The sequence below is a fragment of the Watersipora subatra genome, chromosome 3 (genome assembly GCF_963576615.1).
Source record: "Watersipora subatra chromosome 3, tzWatSuba1.1, whole genome shotgun sequence".
NCBI lineage: Eukaryota > Metazoa > Bryozoa > Gymnolaemata > Cheilostomatida > Watersiporidae > Watersipora > Watersipora subatra.
In genome coordinates, this window is record NC_088710.1 from 56,657,616 (window position 1) to 56,685,057 (window position 27,442).

General features: G+C 35.0%; 2 protein-coding genes and 1 pseudogene across 2 annotated transcripts; 1 reads left to right on the top strand and 2 right to left on the bottom strand.

Moving 5' to 3' along the window:
- Positions 1–2,614: 2,614 nt before the first annotated feature.
- LOC137390770 (actin nucleation-promoting factor WAS-like) lies at positions 2,615–10,883 on the top strand. Its single transcript, XM_068077090.1, has 6 exons — positions 2,615–2,666; positions 6,095–6,411; positions 7,014–7,224; positions 8,620–8,831; positions 10,350–10,455; positions 10,837–10,883. Exons 1-6 carry the CDS (start codon positions 2,615–2,617, stop codon positions 10,881–10,883), a joined length of 945 nt encoding a protein of 314 aa, XP_067933191.1.
- A 1,008-nt stretch (positions 10,884–11,891) lies between these two features.
- On the bottom strand, positions 11,892–15,737 carry LOC137390771 (tetratricopeptide repeat protein 6-like). Its single transcript, XM_068077091.1, has 5 exons — positions 15,721–15,737; positions 15,143–15,296; positions 13,418–13,540; positions 12,543–12,732; positions 11,892–12,082 (listed from the first exon to the last, which is right to left on the bottom strand). The coding sequence occupies exons 1-5, from the start codon at positions 15,735–15,737 to the stop codon at positions 11,892–11,894; spliced, it is 675 nt and encodes a 224-aa protein (XP_067933192.1).
- A 730-nt stretch (positions 15,738–16,467) lies between these two features.
- On the bottom strand, positions 16,468–27,260 carry LOC137390772 (dnaJ homolog subfamily C member 3-like; annotated as a pseudogene).
- Positions 27,261–27,442: the final 182 nt, after the last annotated feature.

A 27,442-nucleotide genomic window follows, 5' to 3' on the forward strand; every position in this document is an offset into this window, starting at 1 on the left:
CAAGAGTGATCCAGTTCTATGTCAAGAGTTGTCTCACCCTCGCCTGTAGTGATATGTCCATTTAACATCATTATTTGTCGCTGAGGACCTTTCGGCAGCAATCTTAACTGCTGTGCCCACTGTTGTTGTATAATTGATTGCTCACATCCACTATCCACCAATGCTTTTATCTTTGTGCCTTTTATCCATACATAAACAAATGGTAGCACCGAGTTTTTTACATTGGGGGAAGAGCCGGTGCATACACTTCCCCACTGGCATTTCCCTGCATCTGAAAACAGTTTTTCTGGATGTGACCAAGTTTATTACACCGGTAGAACCTGACCTTACGGCGCTGCCAATGCTGCCTCCTTTTCCCAGCAGCACATGAGGTCGTTTCGCCATTTCCTGCAGTTAACATCATGCGGGCCCTGTTCACTAACTCCGAAAGACCCATGTCTTCTCCAGAAGCAATATATTTTAGTTGTGTAACCACTCCTGTAGGTAATCCTGCCATGAATGCACATTTAAGCAATGGGTCAGGTTCTGATTGTCCCATCAAAGTTGTTAAACGTTTGAGATCTGCCAGATATACATCTACAGCTTCACCATCTCTTGAAGCTCGGTTTTGCAGCTGAATATAAGCACTGAACCTGTCTACACTAAAAGCTGTCAACAGAGCTGCCTTTAGTTTAGGGTAGTCTTCCTTGATATCATTTTCTAAATGTTTATACACAGCAAATGCTGCTCTTGACAAGAATAGTGGTAAGAAGGTTGTGAGATCGTCCACTTTTTGAAGCTTGGCCACTAACTCTAGCTTGTCCACCCATACACTGAAGTCACCGCTTTTACCATCCTCATATGTCTTGATAAGCTCGAATACCTTCACTGACATTTCTAGTGTAGTTTAGAGCCGAAATAGCTTGTGGTTTATTAGAGCAATCACAAAATGTACACCTTGACACTATGCATGTATTCTCATTAATGCTGGCTTGAGGGATTAATTCTAGCTACATGACAAAGAGGGTGTTACATAATACATTACATAATACGATGCAAACTACACGATAGAGATATGATTAACCTGATATACGACTTTTTCACTTTATGATGTTAAACACTGTGAACTCTTCACCTCGCCATACGATATTTATTTCACCCTACGATATCGAGAAAAGTTTCTCACGAGTTAAAATTTGGCGGTCGGTGGGCTCATAACGCACGTCGAAATAACAAAGACGCCGAAATTCTATTCGCTGGAAACATTTTCACAACGTTTCAAAGAGACACGATGACCGATTTTTCTCAGGTCAGTATTCCGCATGGGAAAGTTTGTGAAAATTACTCAAGCGAGAACAAATATTTATTTCTAACGTGATGCTCTTATTTACTATAAACTTTTACTCACCATATTTATCTAACTACATGTACATATATATTTAATTTGTTAGCAATGGACTCGGCGACCAGTACAAACATCACAGGGAGAAGGAAGGCAAGGACAAGCTGAGAAGCGACTAGATTTTAGTGATGAAAAGTTGAAATTTAGTGAAATAGTTAAAAATACATACTAAAACTCAGCTTTATTTAGCTTTAAATGCCTGTTTAATAAGCTAAACTTATTTGAAGTGAATTCAAAGCTTATGTTGTACGTACGTCTTGAAGGTAAGAACTCAGTTACCGTGCGTACTGAATTTCGTACACACATTATGATGTTGCATTTTACAGTATTGCAGATTAAAATCAATAGGTGCATTTAATACAATGCAGCTATTGTAGGTAACTATAGTTACTAAAGTTAACATACTATTTTGTTTTTAATTTTCATTACGTACAGCATTTTTTTAAACTTTGGACGATTTTCACCTTTTTTTGCATCGTATTATTACAATGGTTTCTATACCCGGACATACAATTTGTTCGCTATACAATGCCAACCTTGGGATGGATCAACATCGTATCTTGAGGGTGCACTGTATACTGATACTGTTACAGTCGATGACTGTAAGTCTATATTGGTACTGTTACAATCAATGACTGTATATTATATAGTGACCCTGTTACAGTCGATGACTGTATAGTATACAGTGGTACTGTTACAGTCAATGACTGTATAGTATACAGTGGTACTGTTACAGGCAATGACTGTATAGTATATAGTGACCCTGTTACAGTCAATGACTGTATAGTATATAGTGACCATGTTACAGTCAATGACTGTATAGTATATAGTGATACTGTCACATTCATGAAATGGAGAGTGCACACATGTTGCATGACAGCGTGTTTTTTTAAAGGTCCTAACTCTGAATTCACGTCTGGAGAAGGAATCGCCAAAGTGTTCGGGTTCATTAAAAAATAGAATACAGTGCACCCTCAAGATACGATGTTGATCCGTCCCAAGGTTGGCATTGTATAGCGGAAAAATCATATGTCTGGGTATAGAAACAATTGTAATTATATGATGCAAAAAAAGGTAAAAATCGTCCAAAATTTTATAAAAGTGTTGTACATAATGAAAATTAGAAACAAAATAGTATGTTAACTTTAGTAACTATAGTTACCTACAATAGCTGCATTGTATTAAATGCACCTATTGATTTTAATCTGCAATACTATAAAATGCAACATCATAATGCGTGTACGAAATTCAGTAGGCACGGTAACTGAGTTCTTACCTTCAAGACGTACGTACAACATAAGCTTTGAAATCACTTCAAATAAGTTTAGCTTACTAAACACGCATTTAAAGCTAAATAAAGCTAAGTTTTAGTATGTATTTTTAACTATTTCACTAAATTTCAACTTTTCATCACTAAAATCTAATCGCTTCTGAGCTTGTCCTTGCCTTCCTTCTCCCTGTGATGTTTGTACTGGTCGCCGAGTCCATTGCTAACGAATTAAATATAGATGTACATGTAGTTAGATAAATATGGTGAGTAAAAGTTAATAGTAAATAAGAGTACCACGTTAAAAATAAATATTCGCTCTCGCTTGAGTAATTTTCACAAACTTTACCATGCGGAATACTGACTTGAGAAATATCGGTCATCGTGTCTCTTCAAGACGTTGTGAAAATGTTTTCGGCGAATAGAATTTCGGCGTCTTTGTTATTTCGACGTGCTTTATGAGCACGCCGACTGCCAAATTTCAACTCGGGCGAAACTTTTCTCGATATCGTAGGGTGAAATAAATATCGTATGGCGAGGTGAAGAGTTCAAAGTGCTCAACATCGTAAGGTGAAAAAATCATATATCAGGGTAATTGTATCTCAGGGTTCACTATATACTATACTGTCATTGACTGTAATAGTATCACTATATACTATACAGTCATTGGGTGTAACAGTATCGCTATATACTATACAGTCATCGACTGTAACTGTATTACTGTATACTATACAGTCATGGACTGCAGTACCCCTACTTAGTAGGTGTACTGCAGTACCTCCTTATTATAGTTGCAATAGCTGAAAATAAGGCCATTATAGTTTAATTAATGTGCTATAATTAATTTTTTTAAATATTGGTAATTTTTGTGATGACTTATTTAGTAGTTCCTTTTTCATTGTTATTAACATTTACTAGTTATATTTCAATTGTTATTAACACTTATTAGTTATATTTCAATTGTTATTAACACTTACTAGTTATATTTCAATTGTTATTAACACTTACTAGTTATATTTCAATTATTATTAACACTTACTAGTTATATTTCAATTGTTATTAACACCTACTAGTTATATTTCAATTATTATTAACACTTACTAGTTATATTTCAATTGTTATTAACAATCACTAGTTATATTTCAATTGTTATTAACACTTACTAGTTATATTTCAATTGTTATTAACACTTACTAGTTATATTTCAATTGTTATTAACACTAACTAGTTATATTTCAATTATTATTAATTCCTACTAGTTATATTTCAATTGTTATTAATACCTACTAGTTATATTTCAATTGTTATTAACACTAACTAGTTATATTTAGATAGTTATTAACACCAACTAGTTATATTTCAATTGTTACTAACATTTACTAGTTATATTTCAATTGTTCTTAACATTTACCAGTTATATTTCAATTATTATTAATACCTACTAGTTATATTTCAATTGTTATTAACACTAACTAGTTATATTTCAATTGTTATTAACACTTACTAGTTATATTTCAATAGTTATTAACACTAACTAGTTATATTTCAATTGTTACTAACACTTACTAGTTATATTTCAATTGTTATTAACACTTACTAGTTATATTTCAATTGTTATTAACACTAACTAGTTATATTTCAATTGTTATTAACACTTATTAGTTATATTTCAATTGTTATTAACACCTGCTAGTTATATTTCAATAGTTATTAACACTTACTAGTTATATTTCAATTGTTATTAACATTTACCAGTTATATTTCAATTATTATTAATACCTACTAGTTATATTTCAATTGTTATTAACACTTACTACTTATATTTCAATTGTTATTAACACTTACTAGTTATATTTCAATTGTTATTAACACTCACTAGATATATTTCAATTGTTATTAACATTTACCAGTTATATTTCAATTATTATTAATACCTACTAGTTATATTTCAATTGTTATTTACACTTACTAGTTATATTTCAATTGTTACTAACATTTACTAGTTATATTTCAATTGTTATTAACACCTACTAGTAATACTTCAATTGTTGTTAACACCGACCAGTTATATTTCAATTGTTATAAACCCTTGTTAGTTATATTTCAATTGTTGTTAACACCTACTAGTTATATTTCAATTATTATTAATACCTACCAGTTATATTTAAATTGTTATTAACACTTGCTAATTATATTTCAATTATTATTAACACTTACTAGTTATATTTCAATTGTTATTAACACTCACTACTTATATTTCAATTGTTATTAACACTTACTAATTATATTTCAATTGTTATTAACACTCACTAGTTATATTTCGATTGTTATTAACACTTACTAGTTATATTTCAATTGTTATTAACACTAACTAGTTATATTTCAATTGTTACTAACACTTACTAGTTATATTTCAATTGTTATTAACACTTACTAATTATATTTCAATTGTTATTAACACTCACTAGTTATATTTCAATTATTATTAACACTTACTGGTTATATTTCAATTGTTACTAACACTTACTAGTTATATTTCAATTGTTATTAACACCTACTAGTAATACTTCAATTGTTGTTAACACCCACCAGTTATATTTCAATTGTTGTTAACACCTACTAGTTATATTTCAATTATTATTAATACCTACCAGTTATATTTCAGTTGTTATTAACACTTGCTAATTATATTTCAATTATTATTAATACCTTTTAGTTATATTTCAATTATTATTAATACCTACTAGTTATATTTCAATTGTTATTAATACCTACTAGTTATATTTCAATTGTTATTAACACTTACTAGTTATATTTCAATTATTATTAATACCTACTAGTTATATTTCAATTGTTATTAACACTAACTAGTTATATTTAGATAGTTATTAACACCAACTAGTTATATTTTAATTGTTACTAACATTTACTAGTTATATTTCAATTGTTCTTAACATTTACCAGTTATATTTCAATTATTATTAATACCTACTAGTTATATTTCAATTGTTATTAACACTAACTAGTTATATTTCAATTGTTATTAACACTTACTAGTTATATTTCAATAGTTATTAACACTAACTAGTTATATTTCAATTGTTACTAACACTTACTAGTTATATTTCAATTGTTATTAACACCTACTAGTAATACTTCAATTGTTGTTAACACCCACCAGTTATATTTCAGTTGTTATTAACACTTGCTAATTATATTTCAAATATTATTAATACCTACCAGTTATATTTCAATTGTTGTTAACACCTACTAGTTATATTTCAATTATTATTAATACCTACCAGTTATATTTCAGTTGTTATTAACACTTGCTAATTATATTTCAATTATTATTAATACCTTTTAGTTATATTTCAATTATTATTAATACCTACTTGTTATATTTCAATTGTTATTCCTAATTACTAGTTCTTCTTCCTTATTAGATCTACCTCCTCCTCCACCATGGCATGGAAGCTCTCTTGCACCAAATGATAGCCAGTATCTGAAACCTGTGCCTACTACCGCACCTTCCGGGTCCCCATTACCTCGTAGCAGAAATAGAAGTGGTTCAGCTCTCGATGTAGCCCCGCCCCCTCCCTATTCAACTCGACCCCAAAGACCGACTGCAACACCGCCACCTCCGCCACCTCCACCACCTTCATCTGGAGTACCTGGGCCTCCACCTCCCTCTTCAGCACGCGCTAGGCCACTACCACCTCCTCCTCTAAATGCTATTGAAAAGGCTCGAGAGCTCAAGCATGTACGCACATTTAAAGCCTGGCTACACTCACCAATAAAATACGTCGTTTGTATAGCTGATGCTAGGTGTTAAAATAAACATGTTACTCTATGTCTGTAAAGATAAAACTGCTGCTTCTCTCATTGAGTGAAATCGTTTGTTCTGATTAATATAGCATCGATTCTATTTTACTCTCTTTCAAATGACCATATTAACAGGGTTTCTTACAATCAACTGTTTATGTTGGAACAAAGATATAATTACTTGCAACGTATATACATGTATGATGGCTGCTGTCGTAAGCTGGAGCTGTCCATGAAACGTTTTGGATAATTCGTAAAATAATTAAATTTGTTGAAACCTTAATTTTTGCATAGGTTGATTCATACCGGGAACGCAAGATATTTTTCTAGTTGTACTTTTTATTTGGCCAATTTCTACTTACTCAGCTTTATTTTCAGGTGTTTTTGTATTTGAGTAGAGTCGCCATCGTCCTGATGACAAGGCTGTTGATTATGTAGCAGACCGTCTATGACGGCTCCCCATTTGATCCGCTAGCTACATGTAGAATGCAATTTCCCTATAATAGTATTTCCTATATAAACTTTATGCATATTAACCAGCTGGATGCAGATATGAAGTCCCCGTTTGACATGGCCGGCATTCTTAAAGCCGCCCTAGAAGATGAGGACATTCGAAAGAAGATTTATGAAATCATTGAAAAGCAAGTGAGTAAAGATGCTGTCAAGAATAAGAATGACAATCACGGTCTTCCTCCTGCCCCAAGACCCGCTGCCCCAAAGTCCGCTGCCCCAAGCTCCGCTGCCGCTCGAAGTAACTACATAAATTTTATGGGCTGTTGATAAGCATAAGCCAGGAATAAATTATGCCGAGTATTAATAATCTGACATAAATTATTGCTATTTGAGGTTCCTTCCGTAGTTTGCATGTTATACGAGTCATTACTAGAGATAGCTATTCTAACATCCAATTTCATATGCATATATTCTATTTTTTAATGGACCTGACCACTTTGGTGATTCCTTTCCCAAATGTGGATTCAGAGTTAGGATCTTCCAAAAGAAACACGCTGTCATGCAACATGTGTGCAGTCTCCATTGCATGAATGTGACAGCATCACTATAATATGCAGTCATTGACTGTAACAGCATCACTATATAAAATACAGTGATTGACTGTAACAGTATCACTATATACTATACAGTCATTGACTGTAACAGTATCACTATATACTATACAGTCATTGCCTGTAACAGTATCGCTATATACTATACAGTCATTGACTGTAACAGTATCACTATATACTATACAGTCATTGCTTGTAACAGTATCACTATATACTATACAGTCATTGACTGTAACAGTATCACTATATACTATACAGTCATTGACTGTAACAGTACCACTGTATACTATACACTCATGGACTGCAGTACCCCTTAGGGGTACTGCAATTCAATACTTAGTAGCCTACTAAGTAGGCTACTAAGTAGGTGTAGTGCAGTGCCTCCTTATTATAGTTTAAATAGCTGGAAATAAGGCCATTCTAGTTTTATGTGCTATAATTAATTTTTGGAAATATTAGTAATTTTTCATGATAATTTATTTAGTAGTTCCTTTTTCATTGTTATTAACACCTACTAGTTATAATTCAATTGTTATTAACACTTATTAGTCATATTTCATAAGTTATTAACACTTACTAGTTATATTCCAATTGTTATTAACACTTACTATTTATATTTCAATTGTTATTAACACTTACTAGTTATATTTCAATTGTTATTAACACTTACTATTTATATTTCAATTGTTATTAACACTTACTAGTTATATTTCAATTGTTATTAACACCTGCTAGTTATATTTCAATTGATCTTAACACTTACTACTTATATTTCAATTGTTATTAACACTTACTAGTTATATTTCAATTGTTATAAACACTTACAAGTTATATTTCAATTGTTATTAACACTTACTAGTTATATTTCAATTGTTATTAATACATTCTAGTTATATTTCAATGGTTATTAACACCTGCTAGTTATATTTCAATTGTTATTAACACTTACTAGTGCTACCTCCTTACCAGTTCTCCTTCCTTACTAGATATACCTCCTCCTCCTCCTCCACCAAAGCATGGAAGTTTTTTTGCACCACAAGCTAGCCGGGATTTGCAGCCTCTGCCTACTACTGCGTTTTCAGGGGCCCAACCACCTCGCAGAATTAGAGGGTTTCCAGCACTCGGTGGAGCCCCACTTCCTTTCCCTTCAACTCGACGCCAAGGATTTACTGCAGCAACTCCTCCTCCTCCACATCAATCTGGAGTCTCTGTGCCTCCACGTACTCCTTCAGCCGGTGCTAGGCCACCAGCACCTCCTCTAAATGCTATTGAAAAGGCTCGACAGCCCAAGCATGTACGCGCATTTAAAGCCTGGCTACACTCACCAATAAAATACGTCTTTTGTTTAGCTGATGCCCGGTGTTGAAATAAACACGTTACGCTATGTCAGTAGATATAAAACAGACGCATCTCTCATTGAGTGAAATCGTTTTTTCTGATTAATATAGCATCGATTCTATTTTACTCTCTTTCAAATGACCATATCAACAGGGTTTCTTACAATCACTTGTCTATGTTTGAACAAAGATGTAATTACTTGCAACGTATATATGATGGCTGCTATTGTAAGTTGGGGCTGTTCATGAAACATTTCGGACAATTCTTAAAGGTTGACATGCAACAAAGTTCACATTACAGTTATTTGATATTAATGGATTCACCATGTCTTACTCTGCTGTGTTGGAGGTGCAAAATATGTAGAAATGCAACTGCAAGCTCTTAAAAGCTAAAAAACGAACAGTTAATCGCAGCCACACGAAAACGCCGTAGTTTGGATTCTCTTTCCAAAACGGTTCAAATGAGACGTAGTTAAACACGATGGCTTCTCTCTACACTTTCATGCAACCTCATTTGTTGAAATATTTTCACAAATATACTTCACGCATTCAATAAAACCATGTGTGTTGTCGTTACCCATCTATTTCATCATCATTGTAAAGTGTCATTTGAGCACTGATATCTCAAAACCTACCATAAAACTCGTTTAATTTTTTAACCTTGGCTCGAAGGAGTGCATATCATTCTCTGATGAACATGAGGAGCCTGTTGGTCACCTGCAATAGCCGAAAAATGCTGCAGAAACTGTTCGCGCGATTTGGCAGAAAGTATGGGTCACATGATCAGATTATGACTAGATGATTAGACCAGGCTGAAACGGTACTGTGAATTAGCGGACATTTATATTTGATACGGGCTTTCCGGTAGAACCAGAAATATTTTTCATAAACTAGTGCTACGAGAAGTTTTATATCGAGCTTTTTATTGGCCTTTAATTTCACGTGATAACATCATTTGTCAAAACAATAACCAAAATGTTGGAGTTTGTCAGCCAAATGGAGAGATTCCAAACTACGGCGGTCTCGCGTGGCTGCAATTAACTGTTCGTTTTTTAGCTTTTAAGAGCTTGTAATCACATTCCCACATATTTTGCACCTACAATACAACAGAGTAAGACATGGTGAATCTTTTCATATCAAATAACTGTAATGTGAATTTTATTGCAAGTCAACCTTTAAGATAATTAAATTTGTTGAAACCTTAATTTTTGCATAGGTTGATTCATGTCGAAAACGCAAGATATTTTTCTACTTATACTTTTTACTTGGCCAATTTTTACTTATTCAGCTTTATTTTCAGATGTTTTTGTATTTGAGTAGAGTCGCCATCGTCGTGACGACAAGGCTGTTGTCGATTATGTAGCAGACCGTCTATGACGGCTCCCCATTTGGTCCGCTAGCTAAATGTAGAATGCCATTTTAAGCCGATGAATAAATGCCCATCATACTAAGACTGCAGAATGTTCTTTTGCCAGATTGACCACAGCCCATTGCCTGTGAAGGTCACTGAAGAAAGAGGTGGCAATTTATTGAATGCTCCAAAAAACATGGTGCAGAGAAACCAGGCTGTCAATCCATCAGGTAACATTGCACATCATCAGTGGTCATTTATCTCCCCTGCTCATTGGACTGTCAATATTTCGTCAGCAGTATAAATTACTCATCGTGCAGATGCGCCTTGTAGGGAATTATCCTTAACCTATCCTCTTTTTCACTCCTTCAATTTACTTATCTCTCTTAATTATTACTCACCCTAACGAGCACACAACTTGTGGGTTGTAGTGTTTATTCATTGTAACATTTAGCTTCTTCTGCAAACTGGTTCCACAGCTTTATCTAATCATTCTCAAATTAATACATACAAGCAACATATTTGTAGATGAAAAGAACATAGTCGTTTTTTCTATACGTTCCTCAAACTAGTGCAACAGAATAATCATTACTTTGTATACCGTCTTATAGGTGACAGCGATGAGGAAGACGATGATGATGAGTGGGATGAGGATTAATTTCATCGACTTCTTCATTTACCCAAACTCACCCATGGTTGGATAAATCTTACCATCGTTTCAGATCAGATACGTTTGGGTGATGTATAATGTCAAAGCTTAGACTCTAAATCAGTCAGCTAGTGACTCAAATTCTCAATAGACAAAACACTTTGATAGCAGATAGCCTTTGATTTACACTTTGACACCCACAGCAAGTGTTCAGTTACACTTGAAGTAACTCTAACACCAGCTATAAGGCTTTGTTTTACACATATCTCATCACCTGTCATGAATCTTTCTTATTTGTGAACAATAATTTTAGATTAGCAATTATGATAATTTGTCTTGCATAAGGAAAATGAACTCGAACAATATATTAAACAAATTCAAATCAAAGCAAAGCTGGCTTTTCTAAGAAATGTAAAATCCAAACAATATTTTGTGTTTGTCAAACATCATTATTGGTAAGCTACTCGTGCAGATATTTTCAAAGTGGGTCTGAATATCTTGGTGTTGAGCAACCACATGCATATATTCATTTGATGAACATAACTCAAACATTCATCTGACCTCCAGTACAACTAGAGGAATAACTAGCAGGAATACGAGGACAATTGGGGTCAGCCTGTACACCCCCCACCATCCTTAAGGAGCTGTAACTTTTCTTTATTGTCCTTCGCCTTCTCGATATAAGGTATTTCAACACAAGTTCTGCAATAGTTTGTAGCATTGACAAAAGGAATCAAGATGCATTTCTTATATTCTTGTAATAAATGGGGAATGCAATAAATTAGTTATACATAGAATATGATTTGTATACACCATAGCTTCTTGCAGTTAATGTCACAGTGAGCGTATTAACGTTTCTACTGCAAAGTATGCTAGAGTACTACTTGCTGAGTATTACAGCAGAGTTCCAAGAAATAGGCGTGGTAGAGTACAACAGAAAAATGCTCTAACTTGTCCAACAAGTTGTCGAACAGATACAGCAGAGTTCATAATCAGGAGCAAAGCACTCTATAAAGTTCATCTTGTGTTGATTGATTTGAGAAATCTAATCCTGGCCTGTAGCTGGATGGCATACTGGTAGTCCTGTACAGCCTTCTCTTTCTGCCCGAGTTTACCCAAAGCATCTGATCTACGCTTATGCATCAAGGAATTGTCTGGCTGGAGGGTTAGCGCCTGTGAGTAGTTCTCTTCAGCTTTCTTCCAGTCACCTGCAATCAGCGTCATTCAGCTGTTGACCAGAACCAATTAAATTTTGATGATTAATTTTTGGATTTGTGCCACTCCTGGAACAGTTACTTCCTTAAAAATTATTTCTATCACGAAGATGACATTCAGCTCTAAGGTTAGGTTAAACTCATAGACTTTTGGAATGTGGCCAATTAATAAAAAACAAATGTGTTATAGATGCAGGTTTATCAGCGGGTTCTATTACCGATATACACGTATCCGACTTGAGATTTTTTAGCCAAGGAGCTAACTGACAAGACAAAACAAGTTCTCTTTCGGCTGACTTTCAGCGTGATCTGAATAAAAGTAATAAAGATTGATCATGGCTGACATATTTTAAGAGCTAGTTAATTTGTCATAACAACTCTTATTGTAAGAAGTATGCAATTATGTGATAGATGTCCTGGTATTAAAGTATATGAGGCATGCAGCTATTTTTACCTTTTGTGAAATGGAGGTTGCCTCGGTTGAAATAGATGTAGGCAGATTTTGGACTGATGAGAAGGGCCTGAGCAAAGTCTGAGAATGCTCCACTGAAGTCTTTAATGACGGCTTTGGTGATGGCTCTGTTAGCCAATGCTGACTCATCTCTGGTATTGAATTGAATAGCCTGATCGTAATAGGATAGAGCCTTAAAACAGAACAGCGGGTGGAAGCAGGTGGCTATGATACTTGATAAGAATGGTTCAGATCAAGAGCCTTAGATAGGGTGACAATCAGGACATTTAGTGAGTGTCACCAGGTCAAACACTGTATAAAACTATTGAGTTGTTTTGACACTTGATGTCTATGTTACGGGTGTTTCAAATTATCAAGTGTTAAAACTCCAAAGAGGTGATTGTTGCAACATTTAATTGTGATAAAATATTCTAACAAAATACATTTAAAAGAAAGTTTAATTATTCCTTTGGTCATCAACGCATTCCAATAGCTATTCTGGTCATGCAACTGATCAAAGAATTTCCTCTTTAATAGAGCCTCCACTACAATGACTAGAGACCATTTTAAAGCTCTCACTTCAATTTGCCACCATTATTGATAGAACAAGCCTTATGTTTGGACCATAAAACAAATGACAGAAGGCTTTTACCATGGTTCAAAGACTTAGAGGCCTAGAGCTAGTTCAGAGCTAGTTCAGAGCAGATAGTGATCTGCCAGACTGACACCAGCTGAAAATACCCAAGATACTATCTGCTAGACGTGCCACTCTTTATCCCCGTGTCATCATCAGAAGCTCTCCTCCCAAATGATGTCATTTTATTGATCAGAAGATGTGATGAAGGTGTGTGGTTAAGGTAAAGAAAAATCAGGCTTACTTGTTTAAACTGTTTGTTCTTGAAGTAGATATTGGCAGCGTTGAAGTAAGCGAGAGAGTAAGACGTATTCAACTTGATTGCTGCTTGAAAGTCATGCATGGCTCCAGTAGCATCCTTCATAAACTGCAAGGAAGAAATGCTAGATTAGAAACCGAGACAAAGATATGTGCAATTCAGCATTTTATGTGCGAACTAGGCTGGCTGACTGACCCAGACTACCTAGCGAGTATTACAATAGGAGCAAGTCTACTATGAAGGAAATATATTTCTTACTATATATTGCTTTCTGAGTTTAAATTGATTCTGACCAATCAAAGAGCTTGTTTTATTGGGCTTACCAAATTTAATCGCTTTCAACTTTTCTTCTAGAAAAAATAATTCAAAAACTTCATATGTTTGATGAACTATGAATGCTACAGGAAATGCATCATCTCAAACTATGTCAACATGGCCCAATCTAGAAAATGATAGAACATTTTTAGTCGAGTTGATTGGCACCTTGCAAAAACCTGATAAGTTATCAGTGAACTAAAAATCACCAAGTTCACCTAAGAGTTTCCTTTTTTGGCATTCCATACTACGAGGGTGACTACAGAACAATATACAATCTCTCTTTAAGATCATTGCACAATATAGCTGTGTTCCAAAGCATGTCCATGTAGTGGCATCAAGAGAGCAAGTATACATAGATTACAGCGATCTATGTATATTTTTTAGTTGGGAACTAGTCAAATATGGGACAGGTCACCAGATTGATGTTACACTTTTTAGATATAAATGGGCCAATGGCCCATGGCTGAGAGATGGAAAAGTGAACCTGACCTTAGAACAGAATAAAACAAGTACATAGATGAGCAAATCATTCCTATGCGTGATATGGTTCACTAGACAGATCCCAATTACAAGCCACTGACATTAAAATTTATAATTAAATCTTTTCAGTTATAGAATCAAATTAAATTCCCATAAAATAATCATTATTTATGTTCTGTCAATTATATTAAAGGTGTCAAAAGTGAAAACTTTACTAATGTATTGGCAGACCTCCCACTTTTCTCAAATAAAGGGATTTTATTAACAGTTGTGAAAAAGGCTAGCTTCAACGCGTAACGCAAAGACAGACATGGAATAGTTGTGGACTCCAATGAAGACTGGGCACTCTACCACTTCCCCACTTGGAACTACTGAACTTGGATGACTTCTACAGCTCTTGACGTGAGCAAAGTCAGTTTGTTGATGAAGCCAGATTGAATTCTTTAAAAATCTTCATATTAAAGTATTTATTGAGTATAAGAATGGCTGACGCCAGCTAAAGGATGTTATATTTTTATGTTATATTTGTGGAGAATTGCTAAGAACATTTGACAGGGTCCGACTATTAAAAACGGTTTCACATTTGTGTTTCTCGGAGCTACTCAACACAACTTGTCCTCAATTCTAGTTTTTAAACCAACTGGGCAAACAGATGGCAAGCATACTTTGTTACGTATTCACAATGAACATTTGTTAACTTGCATGTATAAATACGCTGAAAAGGAGTTGTCTTCTTACGACTTGGCAAACTGGAACAAAGCTTGTCAAAATGCGTCTGACTAAAAGCTATGTAGACGGCTAAAAGTATTGCAAGTTGTCATTGTCGATCTCTGTTATGGCGCAACCCATCTGGTTTAGTCATTCATGTCTACCCCAGCCAAAAACTATTCAGATCCATTCCCATATTAACACCTTATCCCAGCCAGAAATTACCCATCTATCTTCCACTTTATTATTTATAGTTACATTCTGTAGTGCAACAAACAAGTTGCTCATTTGCAGGTTGACAATAACGCGACCTTCATAGGCAGCTTGGCACTTGGGATCTTGGTCTTCTAAGTTGTTTCTATAGTTATAGTTTTAATAGATAAGGAAAAGAGCTGTACTTATATAAACTTAATCAGATGCTGTTAGGCTACATCTATAAAAGTTTAGTTATTATTATAGTTCATAAATTGGTAACCAATGAAAGCGTCTTTAAAATATGCAGTTTGTTAGGTAGCGGCATATTATATCTAATATAAACAGAAATGCAAGGAGTATTTTAGAGATCTGGGAAGGCCATAACAAGCTATTTTTTGTAATCATTCTATTATAATTAAAACTAGATATACTTTAATGCTCAAATATATTGGAAGGAGCAAAGCAGGAAGTTAAACATTATATTGATTCCTCATACCACTCTGAGATTAGTAAAAGAATGGAATGTGGAGATACAAAGAGAGAACGTCATCAAAGGCTGAAAGATAATTGGTAATGATTTGCCATACCTGCTGTTCTTCATCATCTTTCATCTCCTGTTACAGCAATCACGATAAGCAGTCATATCAGTTTAACAGCTCGCTAAACCTCAGTGACAACTGAACTTTTTTATACTATAAAGTGTTAAGTAACTCAATATATTTGTGACCATGTTTCTACTGGCAGCTGTTGATTAACTCAATATAATCATGTCCTGTTTATACTGGTGACTGTTAAGTAACTCAATATATTCATGTGCATGTTTATACTGGTAACTGTTGAGTAACTCAATATATTTATGTACATGTTTATACTGGTAACTGTTGATTACCTCAATATATTCATGTACATGTTTATACTAGTAACTGTTAAGTAACTCAATATATTCATGAACATGTTTATGCTGGTAACTGTTGATTAACTCAATGTAACCATGACCATGTTTATACAAAGAAATATTAAACTGAAGTGAGTGAACTATTCTTAACTAATCCACTCTCTATGGCCTGTCAGTAATTCAACCTATCATTGCTGGCAGGGCTTTAGTGAAGCTATCTATAGCATCATTCTATGATTTAGCCTTCATTTGTGTCTTTCCAAGAAGGACAAAGAGGGGGCATTAGGTGTGACCTTCAAAGCATTTTCAAGCGCGTAAGCTGTCTTAGAGTAATTTTTGAGAAAGCCATGAACAACGGCTTGTTGTGTTGCGCTCTGGCCCAGATCTACTCCGCAAATACTCTGACACATGTCAACAAAAAAACATCTGTTCTTAATCTCTATACCAAGTTGTTTCCAAAGGTGCTCACTCCATGAGCTCTCATTGATAGTTCAAACACAAGCTTTGCTATCAAAAACAGAAAAAATATAGCTATAAATGTGATAGCGTATGCTATATTGTACGTATAGCCATAAATGTGTTAGCTTATGATATATCATCTACAGATATGAATCAACTTGTTTGTCTGTATTCTACTTGTTTGTCTGTCCTATTATAGTGATTAGGAATGAGAAGTTCACTTCACACTGGATTTGAACTCACAACTTCCAGTTTAGCAGACAAGCAATTATTCAATACACTACACCGTCTAACTGGCTATACTATAGAGTAAATTGGGTGCATACTTATTACATATGCCAATCTTTCATGGCTTCATGCTTAAAACTGCACCTTAGATGAAGAAAAATGCTTAAACTAACATAGTCAACAAGACGATTGCAATCAGTGTAGACTTGTAGTCAGCACTGCAGCTGCTATAGTATGAATTACACAGAAATAAACACAATACACAGAAATAAACAAAACGCCTTCATTTGAAAGTTAGATTGGTGAATGTTATATTGATTATTTAAAAATAGATTTTCAATGCAAAACCTTTTTTTACTACCCGTGCAACGATGGGTATTCAGTTAGTATAGCTATAAATGTAATAGCCTTTGTTATATCATATAGCTATAAAAGTGCCTATGTTAACTATACTGTATAGCTATACATGTGATAGCTTATGTTACTTATATTGTATAGTTATAAATGTGATAGCCTATGTTACCTATAATGTATAGCTATACATGTGATAGCTTATGCTACTTATATTGTATAGTTATAAATGTGATAGCCTATGTTACCTATAATGTATAGCTATAAATGTGCTGACTTATGTTATATCATATAGTTGTAAATGTGCTAGTTTATGCACCAGCGTGTCTTATGTTTACAGATATAAATAACTCATACATTTAAAATTAAATGGAAGTTTTGAATAAATTATATTATGTAGATAACTACCTCGAACACTGGCAGATTTAAGCATCAATCCTGTAGATATACTACTCCAAACTGCACTGATGTTGTAGACCAAATAGATATTGCAATCTTTAACCATTATTCAATATACAGTCAAACATGGATAACTCGCCCACGGATAGCTCGAACACATGGTTAATTCGAACATTTCCTTTGGTCCGTTCCCACGTAATGATAAATTGCTATAGATAACTCGAACTCAACACTGTTAATTCGAACTGTTTTTTTGCCCAACGGCTACCGAAACGGTTGTTATCGCTTTAGAAAATCACTTTATTCAAAGCCATAGAGGTAAACTTCATCTTTTCGTAATTCATAAGCATCGTTATTACCACCATCGGCAAAATATTTTTGTCAACGACTTTTCTAAAAGTTTGGTGAAATTTGATTTATACTGCGATACGATGAATAGCACGGGCTAGCCGGGTCACGGGCGCAAGGATTTTCGCCACTCACATACAAAACAAAAATCGCATGTTGTTTTTGTTTTGTATGTGCGTGGCGAAAATCCTTGAGTGCGTGACCCGGCTAGCCCGTGATGAATAGTTTTCTGACGTTGATTTCGTGTTGAATCAACGTCGGAATGTTGAATGTTTAAAACGTCTTAAAAATTGTTGTAATTAAACGTATATACATTGTCTGAGCTACAAAAAACTATTCATCGTTTGACCTAAACACAGAATACGTGTGTACATTCAATAAGTATCTATTAAAAAAGCGTTAGTGATATAGAATGTACCGTAAAACCTCGTAAAGCTTCTAATTGAACTGCCTCGGAGTGTTGCTCTTAACAAATCCCAGGTAAAGTAAGGTAATCTGCATAAACTTCAAGAAAAAACGGCAAAATTGATCGTGGGTAAAACCCCAAAAGAAAAAAATGTCTTTTCTTTTGAGCATTTCAACAACGATCAAGTTTTGCCAATGTCAATCTGAAAAATGTCCTGGCAATAACATCACCTCAAACAACAAACCAATCTCAAGTGATAGAAAAATCTCTATACTTTTTCATGAAAACGTTTTAAACTTTACATTAGAAGCATTTAATTTGAAACAAGCCATTTGTGCTTTTGATTTATATTATAGTTTGTATATGTACATGTATCTACTAATAAATAAGTAAATATATGGACTTGTGACAGTGCTCTGATAACTTGAACGCTCTGATAATTCGAACACTTTTGCTCGGTCCCTTGAAGTTCGAGTTATCCATGTTTGACTGTATGTTATACATAAATATTTGTGCTAGTTTACTATAACAGCTTGTTCACAATACTATATGTTTTCCGTATCGATGTAACATAACTAATAAACACCAAATATTGCATATGATATAATTGGCGACAGATGTTGGAGTCCGCAAAAGTTTCTTTTCTTTAAAAAAATTCTTAAATTTAATACTAAACCAATCTAAAATAATCTTCTTCAATATTATAAATGCATGGATTCATATGATCATTCAGCAGCACTTATTGCTGACCCTTGAGATTGTAAACAGATTTCGCTACATACTGTCCCTGAGAGTATGATTATACTATGTGTACAGTCTATTGTTTCAATTTGTACTCTCTTACCAATACACTGGCTTCTTATTGCAGCCCAAGTTCATAAAACAGTAATCGTGATTGGACAATAAAAAATAATATTACCAGCCAGATCAGTGTTACCAGACTTGAGCAGCATCATCCCTCTGTGCATGTAGTAGTCTGGGACCTCTGGCCGCAGGTGAATGGCTCTAGTATAGTCTAACAGTGCATTCTTGTGCTACGTAAAGGTATACCATGTATGTAATAGAGTGAGTTCTACCAGAACCCAATATAGTTTACCTATCTGGAAAGCAATTATTGTAATAGAGCTAACGTATCTAAAGCAGCGCAACATTATAATATTAATAGATTTATTCTACTAACAATATAACTAGGTAAAACTTTACCGAGGCTAAACATGATTGCAACAGCATTCTATAGTGAACAATTAAATAACAATGGTATAATTTTATAACAATAATGTCTATGTGGTTCTTTAAACAATAAAATATAAACAAATAATAGAAAAGAATGCTAGAACTCACTACAAATTACTAATAATATAAAGACAGACGGGCTGGTATAAAAACCCACTCTTCCTTTACTTACATCATGGATCTTAGTATAGGCCTCAGCACGGCAGATTCATGCTCTTACAAACGTAGGATCACATTTAATTGCTGAAGTAAACTTCCTGATAGCTCTGAAAACCACAATGTAGTGCATTATATAAACTAGCAAACGGAAAGCAGGATATTAAATACATGTTGACTACGAGCATCACATAAGCAGCATTGGAGTGAAAAGGTTAGTGAAGGAAGAGAGAACTTGGTAAAACAGGATCATATTTCCTATAAGCACTGAATACTAATTGCTGGTGAAATGATATCTGACAGCCAAAGAAGGTAAAGATGATAAACTACTACGAGACACGGTTAAATTCAGTGGTGACAGAACCCCCGGTTCATCGAGCTGACATAACCATCTCTCATCCACAATAAATCACAACCTGAAAGTCTGCCTTGCTGACTGAAATGCTGCCTCGGAGCAGTAAAAATATTTTCAAAATTTTATAACCAATTTCTTAATTTCTTGCAATAAGATTTTCGCACAATTTACAGTAATATTCTTTGCAAACAATATAATTTATAGAGACAGTGTTAATCTTGGCAGACTCAAAAATGATTAAAACTCGGTCTGTAGCCATCAGCAGCAAGACAAAGATTCGAATAAATAATTCACGATGAGCTCTTCGATTGAAGAGATTTATAAATAGCTTACATGTAGTCGGATATGTCCGTGGTACTGCAATGTTATGTACAACAAGGCACCGTCACAAAAGCAAGCGAATTATACATAAATACACAGTACAGCTAGACTGACGGGGCTGGCTTAGTAACATACCCTAGCTGGCTGAAACAGGTAACACTCTTATACAGTACATAGAAAAACAAGAAAATGGTCAAAACAAAATAGATTCAACAGCCATAACATCATTGCTGGGCTAGTCCCTGACTAGTCTAGTAATGATGATATGAAATGAATGTTTACTTTCTGTTTTTCACATGTTTTTAATAGAAGAGCTGAATGTAACAGATGTAACAGCAAATCAACAGCTTTCATTACTACTAACCATTTTAGACTATGACCATTCGGCACAGATGGGTCACTTGTAGCAACACCATTTGTTTACTTATGTAATAGATTCTAACTCAGACGTGACTTGCTCAGATCACAAACAAGGACAAAATGGAAAAGCTAGGTTGGCACTATATAGATAAAACTAGAATGGGTACCTATGTAATTTCACCATTACAACTGTAACATTATAACTGAATAAGTGAATTCCATGAACTCTGTCAAACTCAACCTATCTCTACACTCCTTGAGTGAACATTTCTGTTGGCTAAGAAACCCATAAATACTATTATAAAACCGAACACGCAGAATTATTTATACACATACTTCTGATACGAGTCCATTTTAGTGAGATAGATAAGGTCAAGGTTGAGATGGCCAACAGCTACGTCCTTTCTTAGCTTTAGAATAGCTTCAAAGTCGGCGATGGCATCCTCAGGCTGATTCATGGCGTCATATAACACACCTGCAACAAGTAGACAACTCCAAATGACAACTTAAAATGAAAGAAGACAACGAAGTTTGACAAAAGTTAACCGCTGATTGTCTGTCATCTTTTTGACTCAATATAAAATAGTGTGGCCATATAAGTGTGGCCACAGTATTAAATTTAGTTTTATTGAACTGGTCTATAAAAATGGTCATAGAGTGAAAGGTACCTCTATGAAGGAGACTTCTAATATTTTCCTCCGAGTCATTGATAAGAATAGACATGCTATAATCCAGCAGCGACTGTTTTGGCATCATCTTGCGGAAGATGCACGCTCTATGAAAGAAGGCTTGCCAGTTGTTGGGGTCAAGGTGCATCGCAGCAGATAAATCTTGCACCGCTTTCTATCAAACAACAAATAATAATTTATCATCCCACCCTCCTTAGTTATTACTGAAACACCTTTAGCCGCTACCCTAATTTTAGCAACCAAAAGACACAACAGAAAACCTATAAACTACCAACTATAGTTACCAACTATACCAACTAGATTCTAATTAGAGGTTGAACAAGAAAGAAACTATAAACATTGGCAATTACCACCCTTCAGAAACTGTCGTCTATTGTCCAACCTTAACTGTAATAAAAGTTGTGTCCATCTATTTGTTTGTTTGTTTGAAGCCTCTAAGTGTGTTAGAAAAAAAATTCCACTACAGGGGTATCGAACCTAGATGTTTTGATTTTCAGCCTAGCACTCTATCATCTGCACCACTCACCCACCTTTCCACGTCTAAGAATAATTGTGCACATACTTATTACACATGATGATCTCTCACGGTGAATGGTACTGCCAGCATACTAGTTTACTATAATAAGAGCCGCATCTGTTCACCCGAAACCACAGTTGAAGGTTGGAAAAAAGTTTTTATTGTAAAGGGTTCAAACCTGCCACATTCGGATTCCCAGCCCAGCATGCTACCACCTGCACCAATCATTCGCCTTTCAGGGCTATATATTTATTGTACACACACATATTCTCTGTGCTTCATATAGACATCTGATGATCTCTCTTAGGCACACTAGACTGCCAGGGTACTAGTTATCAGTGAGAAACAAGACTCTGTAGTGTCTGCTTGTGATACTGAAGGAGACAGGGTAACTAACTAAAAGATACCATCATATTAGACTGAAGGTAGCACACAGCTTAGCAAATGGACAAAGAGCTAAATTATACATGTAGCTAACAGTGTTTTAGGAACTTAGAGAGAAAACAGTGAATTTACAGCCTAGAGTAGCCTTAGTGCTTGATGATTTAACAAACAGGAAAAAAGGTGACGACAAATTCACACAACATGGTAACAATGAACTACATGTAAGGTCAAATAACATAAATAGCAAGGAATATAGAGAGATGATAATAACGTTTTGTGTGACATAAATTGAGGCCTGTATTAACAAACCAACAGAAACACACAGCTACAATATTTATTAACTCAATCCATGCATTATTCAGTTAAACTTCAACCAATGTGCTGGACATCTCTGATGATGTCACAGCTACATTCTCTGACACAAATTACTTTGCTAAATAATTTTAACCTTGCCGGCTTTAAATAAATAAAATCAACCTTATCATATGGTTATGGGTAAAACTTTTAGAGGTTACATGTAAATACACTACAGCTAGACAAGTGTTTACCATTTGTAACAGCCAATCAAATGAATGCAAGGAGCACACAATTCCTAGGTCTGACTGTTGCGCAGAGAGTAGTTAGTGATCAAGGATTAACCAGATATCAACTTGACATAATTAATAAAATATTAATACTTGATAATTGAACTGTTTGGTGAATGCTTGACCTCTAAGCAATCTAGAATTAGCACTTCCTGAGAAACTCAATGAAGTCATTGATAGCAGCCTGCCAATTGCCCTGGTGAAAGTAATACCCCGTTCTGCTAAAAATATCGTTAGTGAGCTTTGGGTTGAGTTTGTAGGCTTCAGCATAATCTTCCATGGCCAAGAGCACCTGGTGAGAAGAGGAGACAACTCACTCCGCTGATGTATTGTGTACTGACTAAAGTGAACTGTTTGATATGCTTCTGGCTCAACAAGAAACATCTTTTAAATTGATGTGAGCTTTGAAAAAACTACTACTTTTCTCAATCAAAGCGGAAAGCAAAAGTTAAAATTATATAAGAAAATATGAATGCTCGAGCTCAGTCAAACTCATTCAAGTTCCAAAAGGATTTGCCTCCTCAGACCATAAATTCTTTTGCCATGAGTAAACAACTTTTAGGAGTGAATATTAACTACCATTTGAAAAGAAATTGCTACACGGTATAACCTAAATTTCAAACAAGAAGTTAAAATTATACTAAAAAAATTGAATTTCTAGCTCGTTCAATTCAGGTTTCAAAATAGAATTACCTGAATAAAAAAACAATCTGATTGCTACCACCAGACAAACTTTGTTCAAGTGATTAATTGTGCATCTAGTGTTGCTTGATGATCAGATCATCAGTGCAACTGTCAAATAATAGCACTTTCCATATACACAAAGAATACCTGATGCCTTCCCTGATAAAGTTTGACCTTTTGCATGTAGATATCCGTGTTAGTCAGCTGTATCTTGATGGCTTGAGTCGGGTTGGTTACAGCCATCGAAGGCTATCAGTTCAAGCTGTACGCAGCAACTCAACTGAGTACTCTATATTGTTATGAATTACATTTGTTCAAACTACGTATCTGTCTTAGCAAGATTGATCAACTTACCATTGGCTGAGCTAGTTCAATATTTCCAGCAGGAAAAACTGAAAAAAAGGTGTGAAGCACACCTACCGAGAGATGTAGGCACCTGCGTGATTCCGATTGACCTTGAGGATACGACTGAGGTCTTCTAAAGCTTCAGTTTTTTTCCTTGCAGCAAGAAGAGAAGGTGCCTCTGCCAGTAGCTGTGCACAAATGAATCCTCAAAAGACAAGGTTTTGTCCAGGCTTTTTCTTGCAGCGTTCAATTGGTCAAGCTATATATTGTGATAAAAAACAATTTACGGGAGAACAGAAGTTAAATTAAAATGATGATAGCAAAAAGCCATTTTGAAGAGACTTGGTTGATAGAACCAGAAACAAAGAAGTTGTAAACAGAAAAGCATTCAGATATCAAAACAGGCTGAAAACAGTTTTGACTATAAAATGCTGGCAAATGCCTAAAAAAAATGATGATAGTATATAGTTTCAAGTTTTAAATTAATAAAATTTAAACAGCGTATGACGGAGCTCATAATAAGCAATAAAATGCAAATAAACTAACTCAAATACAAACAGCGTAAGACAATAAAATATGAGAGTCTCTGTAGCTTTTAACATATGCTGCCTCAGAATTATTTACAACTGATATGGCTTAACACACATGGTGCTGACAGCCTCACTGTATGACTTTTTAAATAGGTCGTCTGGATTGGTTGTTGATGAACACAGTTACAAACTAATGATGTGTTTGTAATTATTCGAAAACATCCCATAAAACTTAGTAACTTACCTTGCACTGGATCGCGCCCAGCCGGCAATAGTCAAATGGCAGCGCTCTGGCAGCAATTCTATCCTTAACCATGGTAGCTTCTTCCTCTAAGGCTTCCCTCAGCATCATTTCTTCCTCAGTCTCATCAGAAAGCGGTTCAAGTGACTCAGTCCTATGATACCGGAGTTTATTCACAGCTCACAATAAGATAAGAGTATGGAGGGTAGACAATGAGCGGAAGAGACGATCCAATAAATAACATAATCGCTGAGGCAACGGAGAACAAACATACAAAATAATCATACTGGCCGATAGATCAACTGTACCAGATCATTTTTAAAGTTGAATTCACAATCACCACATGCCAATACCTTTTTATTTATTTATTTTTGTGGCAAAATATTTAAAAAAATTTGTATAACAAGGATGATGGACTGCCCAATAAAGTGCATATATATGCAAGTTTATAAACTTTATTATTATATTATTCAATGTATAATAATTGCTTCAGTATTCACACCGGAGTTCAAAAGGAATATTGAACTGTTTACAGAAAAGCACCTCAAGTCCAGCGCTAATAGAGGGGGTCCTACCACACAAAGTTGTCGTCAGAATAGTCACTTTTAAAATCCTTGTCGTCACTTTTAAAATCACGTTCGTCACTTTTAAAATCACTGTCACCTTTTTCAAGTTGGTAACCAAAACAACCTCTTTCTTCGCATTCGTTATTTTAATACAAATATCCATTTTGGTGGCACTGGGTTGCATTAAAAACCTGAAACTTGCTCAGTTTGAACTTCTGCTAACTAAAAGCATGGCTCAACCAGCGACCTTCACAATCTTATTAGTGATGTTTGGGAGAGTTGCTGATTACTCCGCGAAGAGTGACAGCCGTCTTAGGTTTTTAGGGCTACATTTCTTGTACTGAGAATAGACCGAGATTGTCTATGATAATCACTGCCAGTCACAGACTTGGAAACGGATTTGCTGTCATTGTCGTGGCATTACATTGCTGTTCACTTTAATTATTTGACAGTCTTTAAATGCTGGGCCAGATGCTTCAAACCAGAACTAGTGAAGTTTCGGTTGACCGTGTTGATTTTGGACAAATAATAAGTTAGTAAAGATACGGCTATACGTAACAAATTTTTCGTTGGTTCTAAGCGAAATCACGAAATGATTGAAACACAGAATTATTCCGCGCTGCTAGAATCGTGCTAGTGAGCACGATTCCAGCAGCTTTTGCAATGAGTATAGTCCAAGAGACGTATAATTACACACAATAAAAGTATAAGTGCAATTCAACATAGTACACACGATGCAACTGCTTAGATCGCGTTATTGTATGTATTTATTGTTTGGACGCTGTAGCTACAAATTGTTTATTTTTTATTTATATTTCCTTTTCAGCAGCAAGTTTTGTGGTAAAAAATGTTGCCGTCTTTAGCACAATCAAGTCGGTTGTGTCGTATTTACTATGGTGAATTTTCTTAATATTTTTTTGCGTGTCGCATTCTGTTCTCGGACTACATATATCTTAAAATTAGCAAGATTCGTGCTCGTTAACCAACAATAGCGCAACTTAAACAGTTATATCGTGTGTTCTATGTTGAATTGCTTTCGTACTTTTATTGTGTGTCGCGATACATGTCTTGGACTATACTAATTGCTAAATCTGCTAGAATCGTGCTCGCTAATAATTTGTTTAATCTTTTAAAAGCGTTTTGTCGACGAACTCGGTGGGCATGCACAGCTCAAATAATTTTGTGAATTTCGACCGATTAATTCTGCGTTTTTCGTGATTTCGGTCAGAACTCCGAACCAACGAAAAATTCGTTACGTGTAGCCGTACCTTTAGTAATCCTACTTACACAATTATCGTCACCTACATTGATAAATGGTCGTCTCGTCTGTCACTTTTTAAATATCCCTGTCGTCGGGTCGTCAGAATCGTCACAAAACATGGGAGGACCCCCAATAGAAGTGGAATGATGCTAGCACCTATTGAGCTTTCTTAGTAGCCTCAGGACCATCAACAAGTAAATTATCTACCTGAGGAACTCCTCATCAGATATGACTTCTCCCTCAGATTTAACGGATGACTTCTTGTCTTTTCTACCAGAAGAATTGCCACTCTCTCTACTGACCCTTTCACCGGTAGCATCAGTCTCATCCTCCTCTTCGTTGTCGCTGACTCTATAAAGGAGAAATGACTGATAACAACTAGCTCTGACAGAGTTGCTATATTTAATAGACAAGTTACAGCTGCTTAAGGTGATATGAGAAATAGCAAACATACTTTTCTTCATTTTCAGACTTGGGCTGTTCAGAAGGAAACGTCTCATCAAACCAAATATTTCAGATATCTCGAGCAAGTTCCCTCTGATTTGCGTTTTCCTAAGCACAGAACCAGCAGAGTTTAATGTACCGCCATCTGTAATTGATTAAAATCAGGAATTAGCTATTTGGTGTAACAAACCGTTGATGCTTCTAAATAAAATTTTCGTACTCATAAACAGCTGGACTAATCTTTATTTTTGACCTTGACATTGACCTTGACACACATGCCAAATGTACAGTACAAACTGTGCCACAGTTTGCACAGCACCTCAACTTACTAAGGCTTGGATCTCTACTATATTACAGCTAGAGAATAGCATCCGTTAGAGTAGATCATGTTGTATGGAAATAGAACCTGGAATGGCCAATAAAGTCTAGGCTATATCAAAATTGCTTGTTTATCGGAGTATGTACAAAACCTTGTACATAGAGACCATGGAGTGCATTTTATAGCGTCAGAGACATTCCTATAGGTATTGCATCTCATGAGATGCAATACCTA